This window comes from Eucyclogobius newberryi, unplaced genomic scaffold (assembly GCF_026437365.1).
Source record: "Eucyclogobius newberryi isolate DKJ021-1_F unplaced genomic scaffold, fEucNew1.0.hap1 SCAF_1, whole genome shotgun sequence".
Lineage (NCBI taxonomy): Eukaryota > Metazoa > Chordata > Actinopteri > Gobiiformes > Gobiidae > Eucyclogobius > Eucyclogobius newberryi.
This window is the reverse complement of record NW_027315723.1, coordinates 1,067,767-1,075,959: the sequence shown is the minus strand read 5'-3', so window position 1 is coordinate 1,075,959 and position 8,193 is coordinate 1,067,767. Positions and strand designations below refer to the sequence as shown.

Sequence of the window (8,193 nt, the reverse complement as noted above, 5' to 3'; positions counted from 1 at the left end):
GGGCTCCCTCTGGGGGTTCTGGACCTGGAACAAAAGAAGCTTTGAACGTGAGCGGCTCCTCTGTGGTTTTACGTTCGTCTGTGAAGAGGACGACCTGAAGGACAAACGCCTCAGGCTCATTTTACACCAAACTAAAACTGCAACAAGTTCATCGATTTATCACGAGTGATCAAGAAAAGAAACCATGAAGTAACGATGTGGTTCAAACAGGAGCTGATGCTCCCAGAGGAAACACGTGAAACACTCATCCAGACACAATATCAGACTCTTGAACATGGAAAATAAAAGTCTTTTCATATATTTTATTGGTCAAATAATAATTATAATATAATAATAGTGTGTTGGCCACTGTCTAGGTGTACCCCGCTTAAGGCCCAAAGTCACTGGGATGGGCTCCAGTCACCCGCGACCCCAAAAAGGAACAAGCCGTAGAAAATGAATGAACGAATAATAATGAATAAACCTAAGAAAAAGATCCGAACTGGAATAAGAATTAACTGTTTTTTTTATTGCAAATATTAAAGGTGGAATGGACGATTTTTTTCAGCAAATGTTTAATCATATTTCCTCGTGGCGTGGATAAATCATTTGTCCTGCCACGTGTCAATCATAAAACGCACCTGTCGCTCACCTGCAGCCGCGTCAGGTTCGTCCCCACGTTTCCGCGTGCCTAAGCGCATGGATCTATCATAATATAGTTCCCTCAGTGTACGGGGCAAAATGAAGACGGAGAAAGACAGTTCGAGCTGACGCAGAAGTGGACAGAAATCTACAGGAGACGAGCGATGCGATGTGATCCGTTGTGCTAATAAACAAACGCACGTGTGTGTTGTATCAGTCCACACGGGGGAGTGCGCATGCGCACTTCTGCCTGCGTTCTCAAATCGCCGAAAAATCGTCCATTGCACCTTTAATGTTTAGGCCGAGTATAACCTGATTTAGTCCTGGTTTAGTCCTGGTTTAGTCCTGATTTAGTCCTGGTTTAGTCCTGGTTTAGACCTGGTTTAGTCCTGATTTAGTCCTGGTTTAGTCCTGGTTTAGACCTGGTTTAGTCCTGATTTAGTCCTGGTTTAGTCCTGGTTTAGACCTGGTTTAGTCCTGATTTAGTCCTGGTTTAGTCCTGGTTTAGACCTGGTTTAGACCTGGTTTAGTCCTGGGTTAGTCCTGGTTTAGACCTGGTTTAGACCTGGTTCAGTCCTGGTTCAGTCCTGGTTTAGTCCTGGGTTAGTCCTGGTTTAGACCTGGTTTAGACCTGGTTTAGACCTGGTTTAGTCCTGGTTTAGTCCTGGGTTAGTCCTGGTTTAGACCTGGTTTAGACCTGGTTTAGTCCTGGTTTAGTCCTGGTTTAGTCTTGGTTTAGTCTTGGTTTAGTCCTGGTTTAGACCTGGTTTAGTCCTGGTTTAGTCCTGGTTTAGTCCTGGTTTAGTCCTGGTTTAGTCCTGGTTTAGTCCTGGTTTAGACCTGGTTTAGTCCTGGTTTAGTCCTGGTTTAGTCCTGGTTTAGTTCTGGTTTAGACCAGGTTTATTCCTGGTTTAGACCTGGTTTATTCCTGGTTTAGTCCTGGTTTAGCCCTGGTTTAGTCCTGGGTTAGAGCTGGTCCCGGTCCCTGGTCTGGTCCCGGTCCCTGGTCTGGTCCCGGTCCCTGGTCTGGTCCCGGTCCCTGGTCTGGTCCCGGTCCCCCTCCACACTCCGTTCCTGCACCACGAGCTCGGGGAACCCGGTCTGTGGGTCCATCTCTCGGGTGAATTGCAGCTCCTGGGCCTCTCCGATGAGCACCTCAGCGGTGGTGAACACCCGCAGGTCTCCGAGGACGTGGCCCCCGATAGTGTCCCCCCTGCTGTCCGACAGGCAGAGGTGCAGGTGGGCCTCAGGGTTCAGAGTGCCCACCAACGACACGATCTCGTAGCGACCGCTCAGCTCCAGCACCTGAAGAAGAACCAGAGAAACATGTGTCTGAGGACACGGGACGCTGGGACATGTGTCTGAGGACACGGGACGCTGGGACATGTGTCTGAGGACACGGGACGCTGGAACATGTGTCTGAGGACACGGGACGCTGGGACATGTGTCTGAGGACACGGGACATTGGGACATGTGTCTGAGGACACGGGACGCTGGGACATGTGTCTGAGGACACGGGACGCTGGGACATGTGTCTGAGGACACGGGACATTGGGACATGTGTCTGAGGACACGGGACGCTGGGACATGTGTCTGAGGACACGGGACGCTGGGACATGTGTCTGAGGACACGGGACATTGGGACATGTGTCTGAGGACACGGGACGCTGGGACATGTGTCTGAGGACACGGGACGCTGGGACATGTGTCTGAGGACACGGGACATTGGGACATGTGTCTGAGGACACGGGACATTGGGACATGTGTCTGAGGACACGGGACGCTGGGACATGTGTCTGAGGACACGGAACGCTGGGACATGTGGACATGTGTCTAAGGACACGGGACGCTGGGACATGCGTCTAAGGACACAGGGCGCTGGGACATGTGTCTGAGGACACGGGACGCTGGGACATGTGTCTGAGGACACGGGACATTGGGACATGTGTCTGAGGACACGGGACATTGGGACATGTGTCTGAGGACACGGGACGCTGGGACATGTGTCTGAGGACACGGAACGCTGGGACATGTGGACATGTGTCTGAGGACACGGGACGCTGGGACATGTGTCTAAGGACACGGGACGCTGGGACATGCGTCTAAGGACACGGGGCGCTGGGACATGTGTCTGAGGACACGGGACGCTGGGACATGTGTCTGAGGACACGGGACGCTGGGACATGTGTCTGAGGACACGGGACGCTGGGACATGTGTCTGAGGACACGGGACGCTGGGACATGTGTCTGAGGACACGGGACATGTGGACATGTGTCTGAGGACACGGGACGCTGGGACATGTGTCTAAGGACACGGGACGCTGGGACATGCGTCTAAGGACACGGGGCGCTGGGACATGTGTCTGAGGACACGGGACGCTGGGACATGTGTCTGAGGACACGGGACGCTGGGACATGTGTCTAAGGACACGGGACGCTGGGACATGCGTCTAAGGACACGGGACGCTGGGACATGTGTCTGAGGACACGGGACGCTGGGACATGTGTCTGAGGACACGGGACGCTGGGACATGTCCCTATGAATATAGTTGAATCATTTTACCTGGTCAGTGTCGTTGTTTGTGGCGTTGTTTACCTGGTTGGTGTCGGTTGCCGTGGCGTTGTTTACCTGGTTGGTGTCGGTTGCCGTGGCGTTGTTTACCTGGTTGGTGTCGGTTGCCGTGGCGTTGTTTACCTGGTTGGTGTCGGTTGCCGTGGCGTTGTTTACCTGGTTGGTGTCGGTTGCCGTGGCGTTGTTTACCTGGTTGGTGTCGGTTGCCGTGGCGTTGTTTACCTGGTTGGTGTCGGTTGCCGTGGCGTTGTTTACCTGGTTGGTGTCGGTTGCCGTGGCGTTGTTTACCTGGTTGGTGTCGGTTGCCGTGGCGTTGTTTACCTGGTTGGTGTCGGTTGCCGTGGCGTTGTTTACCTGGTTGGTGTCGGTTGCCGTGGCGTTGTTTACCTGGTTGGTGTCGGTTGCCGTGGCGTTGTTTACCTGGTTGGTGTCGGTTGCCGTGGCGTTGTTTACCTGGTTGGTGTCGGTTGCCGTGGCGTTGTTTACCTGGTTGGTGTCGGTTGCCGTGGCGTTGTTTACCTGGTTGGTGTCGGTTGCCGTGGCGTTGTTTACCTGGTTGGTGTCGGTTGCCGTGGCGTTGTTTACCTGGTTGGTGTCGGTTGCCGTGGCGTTGTTTACCTGGTTGGTGTCGGTTGCCGTGGCGTTGTTTACCTGGTTGGTGTCGGTTGCCGTGGCGTTGTTTACCTGGTTGGTGTCGGTTGCCGTGGCGTTGTTTACCTGGTTGGTGTCGGTTGCCGTGGCGTTGTTTACCTGGTTGGTGTCGGTTGCCGTGGCGTTGTTTACCTGGTTGGTGTCGGTTGCCGTGGCGTTGTTTACCTGGTTGGTGTCGGTTGCCGTGGCGTTGTTTACCTGGTTGGTGTCGGTTGCCGTGGCGTTGTTTACCTGGTTGGTGTCGGTTGCCGTGGCGTTGTTTACCTGGTTGGTGTCGGTTGCCGTGGCGTTGTTTACCTGGTTGGTGTCGGTTGCCGTGGCGTTGTTTACCTGGTTGGTGTCGGTTGCCGTGGCGTTGTTTACCTGGTTGGTGTCGGTTGCCGTGGCGTTGTTTACCTGGTTGGTGTCGGTTGCCGTGGCGTTGTTTACCTGGTTGGTGTCGGTTGCCGTGGCGTTGTTTACCTGGTTGGTGTCGGTTGCCGTGGCGTTGTTTACCTGGTTGGTGTCGGTTGCCGTGGCGTTGTTTACCTGGTTGGTGTCGGTTGCCGTGGCGTTGTTTACCTGGTTGGTGTCGGTTGCCGTGGCGTTGTTTACCTGGTTGGTGTCGGTTGCCGTGGCGTTGTTTACCTGGTTGGTGTCGGTTGCCGTGGCGTTGTTTACCTGGTTGGTGTCGGTTGCCGTGGCGTTGTTTACCTGGTTGGTGTCGGTTGCCGTGGCGTTGTTTACCTGGTTGGTGTCGGTTGCCGTGGCGTTGTTTACCTGGTTGGTGTCGGTTGCCGTGGCGTTGTTTACCTGGTTGGTGTTGGTTGCCGTGGCGTTGTTTACCTGGTTGGTGTTGGTTGCCGTGGCGTTGTTTACCTGGTTGGTGTCGGTTGCCGTGGCGTTGTTTACCTGGTTGGTGTCGGTTGCCGTGGCGTTGTTTACCTGGTTGGTGTCGGTTGCCGTGGCGTTGTTTACCTGGTTGGTGTCTGTTGCCGTGGCGTTGTTTACCTGGTTGGTGTCGGTTGCCGTGGCGTTGTTTACCTGGTTGGTGTCGGTTGCCGTGGCGTTGTTTACCTGGTTGGTGTCGGTTGCCGTGGCGTTGTTTACCTGGTTGGTGTCGGTTGCCGTGGCGTTGTTTACCTGGTTGGTGTCGGTTGCCGTGGCGTTGTTTACCTGGTTGGTGTCGGTTGCCGTGGCGTTGTTTACCTGGTTGGTGTTGGTTGCCGTGGCGTTGTTTACCTGGTTGGTGTCGGTTGCCGTGGCGTTGTTTACCTGGTTGGTGGGTTGCCGTGGCGTTGTTTACCTGGTTGGTGTCGGTTGCCGTGGCGTTGTTTACCTGGTTGGTGTCGGTTGCCGTGGCGTTGTTTACCTGGTTGGTGTCGGTTGCCGTGGCGTTGTTTACCTGGTTGGTGTCGGTTGCCGTGGCGTTGTTTACCTGGTTGGTGTCGGTTGCCGTGGCGTTGTTTACCTGGTTGGTGTCGGTTGCCGTGGCGTTGTTTACCTGGTTGGTGTCGGTTGCCGTGGCGTTGTTTACCTGGTTGGTGTCGGTTGCCGTGGCGTTGTTTACCTGGTTGGTGTCGGTTGCCGTGGCGTTGTTTACCTGGTTGGTGTCGGTTGCCGTGGCGTTGTTTACCTGGTTGGTGTTGGTTGCCGTGGCGTTGTTTACCTGGTTGGTGTCGGTTGCCGTGGCGTTGTTTACCTGGTTGGTGTCGGTTGCCGTGGCGTTGTTTACCTGGTTGGTGTCGGTTGCCGTGGCGTTGTTTACCTGGTTGGTGTCGGTTGCCGTGGCGTTGTTTACCTGGTTGGTGTCGGTTGCCGTGGCGTTGTTTACCTGGTTGGTGTTGGTTGCCGTGGCGTTGTTTACCTGGTTGGTGTCGGTTGCCGTGGCGTTGTTTACCTGGTTGGTGTCGGTTGCCGTGGCGTTGTTTACCTGGTTGGTGTCGGTTGCCGTGGCGTTGTTTACCTGGTTGGTGTCGGTTGCCGTGGCGTTGTTTACCTGGTTGGTGTCGGTTGCCGTGGCGTTGTTTACCTGGTTGGTGTCGGTTGCCGTGGCGTTGTTTACCTGGTTGGTGTCGGTTGCCGTGGCGTTGTTTACCTGGTTGGTGTCGGTTGCCGTGGCGTTGTTTACCTGGTTGGTGTCGGTTGCCGTGGCGTTGTTTACCTGGTTGGTGTTGGTTGCCGTGGCGTTGTTTACCTGGTTGGTGTTGGTTGCCGTGGCGTTGTTTACCTGGTTGGTGTCGGTTGCCGTGGCGTTGTTTACCTGGTTGGTGTCGGTTGCCGTGGCGTTGTTTACCTGGTTGGTGTCGGTTGCCGTGGCGTTGTTTACCTGGTTGGTGTCGGTTGCCGTGGCGTTGTTTACCTGGTTGGTGTTGGTTGCCGTGGCGTTGTTTACCTGGTTGGTGTCGGTTGCCGTGGCGTTGTTTACCTGGTTGGTGTCGGTTGCCGTGGCGTTGTTTACCTGGTTGGTGTCGGTTGCCGTGGCGTTGTTTACCTGGTTGGTGTTGGTTGCCGTGGCGTTGTTTACCTGGTTGGTGTCGGTTGCCGTGGCGTTGTTTACCTGGTTGGTGTTGGTTGCCGTGGCGTTGTTTACCTGGTTGGTGTCGGTTGCCGTGGCGTTGTTTACCTGGTTGGTGTCGGTTGCCGTGGCGTTGTTTACCTGGTTGGTGTCGGTTGCCGTGGCGTTGTTTACCTGGTTGGTGTTGGTTGCCGTGGCGTTGTTTACCTGGTTGGTGTCGGTTGCCGTGGCGTTGTTTACCTGGTTGGTGTTGGTTGCCGTGGCGTTGTTTACCTGGTTGGTGTCGGTTGCCGTGGCGTTGTTTACCTGGTTGGTGTTGGTTGCCGTGGCGTTGTTTACCTGGTTGGTGTCGGTTGCCGTGGCGTTGTTTACCTGGTTGGTGTCGGTTGCCGTGGCGTTGGCGAGCCGCAGACGGGCGGAGGTCAAACTCCCGACACACGTCAGGACAAACGGAGCTTTGAGACAAGTTTGGACCACGAAGTCCTGAAGAGACTGAAGCAGATCAGAACCAGGACCGACCCGAAGACCAAAGACCAGGAGAGACGAGGGACCAGCCTGAGGGGACAGGACCAGGACTGAACCAGGACCTGTACCAGGACCAGGACTGAACCAGGACCTGAACCAGGACCTGTACCAGGACCAGGACCAGGACCAGGTCTAAACCAGGACTAAACCAGGACTAAACCAGGACTAAACCAGGTCTAAACCAGGACTAAACCAGGACTAAACCAGGACTAAACCAGGTCTAAACCAGGTCTAAACCAGGACTAAACCAGGACTAAACCAGGTCTAAACCAGGACAAAACCAGGACTAAACCAGGACTAAACCAGGTCTAAACCAGGACTAAATCAGGTCTAAACCAGGACTAAACCAGGACTAAACCAGGTCTAAACCAGGACTAAACCAGGACTAAACCAGGACTAAACCAGGACTAAACCAGGACTAAACCAGGTCTAAACCAGGACTAAACCAGGTCTAAACCAGGTCTAAACCAGGACTAAACCAGGACTAAACCAGGTCTAAACCAGGACTAAACCAGGACTAAACCAGGTCTAAACCAGGACGAACATAAACTCACCATTTTCCAGTTTGTTTGTCAAAGTTGCGCGCATGCGCAGATCATAGTGGACTTTGAACAGCGCAGATCAGACTTCTGGAGGTCTGGCCCCGCCCCCTGCTGGACACAGAGGGCATCACACGTTTATATATAATATAAGATAATATAATATAAGATAATATAATATAATACATATATAATATAATACATATATAATATAATACATCCATGGTTCTACTGCACAAACAACCTTCTTAAATGTCAAATATATAATACACGCTTTTAATTGTGTACTTTTAATATGAATATGTCCGACGTTTGGGACATTTTCATCTGATAAAAGGACGATTTATGTCGACACAAAAGTATTTTCTGATATTGTGAGTCTATTTTTTATTATTCAAATCAAATCAATTTATTTTTGTAAGGCCCAAAATCACAACAGTCGCCTCTGAGCGCCACAGGGTGGGAGGAGCATGTCTCTGTGGGAGGAGCATGTCTCTGTGGGAGGAGGAGCATGTCTCTGTGGGAGGAGCATGTCTCTGTGGGAGGAGCATGTCTCTGTGGGAGGAGCATGTCTCTGTGGGAGGAGCTGTGGGAGGAGCGTGTCTCTGTGGGAGGAGCGTGTCTCTGTGGGAGGAGCATGTCTCTGTGGGAGGAGCATGTCTCTGTGGGAGGAGCATGTCTCTGTGGGAGGAGCATGTCTCTGTGGGAGGAGCATGTCTCTGTGGGAGGAGCGTGTCTCTGTGGGAGGAGCTGTGGGAGGAGCGTGTCTCTGTGGGAGGAGCGTGTCT

At 53.7% G+C, this 8,193-nt stretch overlaps 1 protein-coding gene across 2 annotated transcripts; it reads right to left on the bottom strand.

Moving 5' to 3' along the window:
* Positions 1–487: 487 nt before the first annotated feature.
* On the bottom strand, positions 488–7,466 carry LOC140363459 (bifunctional protein GlmU-like). Of its 2 annotated transcripts, XR_011927720.1 has the most exons (4): positions 7,421–7,466; positions 6,714–6,896; positions 1,000–1,926; positions 488–966 (listed from the first exon to the last, which is right to left on the bottom strand). XR_011927720.1 is itself a non-coding variant. In XM_072450319.1 (3 exons), exons 1-3 carry the CDS (start codon positions 7,421–7,423, stop codon positions 1,588–1,590), a joined length of 525 nt encoding a protein of 174 aa, XP_072306420.1. In that variant the 5' UTR covers positions 7,424–7,466; the 3' UTR covers positions 488–1,587. The 2 variants fall into 2 exon arrangements, 1 of the variants encoding a protein (XP_072306420.1); XM_072450319.1 differs by having other exon boundaries at positions 488–1,926.
* Positions 7,467–8,193: the final 727 nt, after the last annotated feature.

What these genes read in the sequence shown, in the direction of transcription:
- LOC140363459 (XM_072450319.1), bottom strand. An exon ending in CGGCAACCGACACCAACCAG is followed by an intron (nt 1,927 to 6,713) that starts GTAAACAACGCC and finishes GTTCTTCTTCAG; the next exon opens with GTGCTGGAGCTGAGCGGTCG.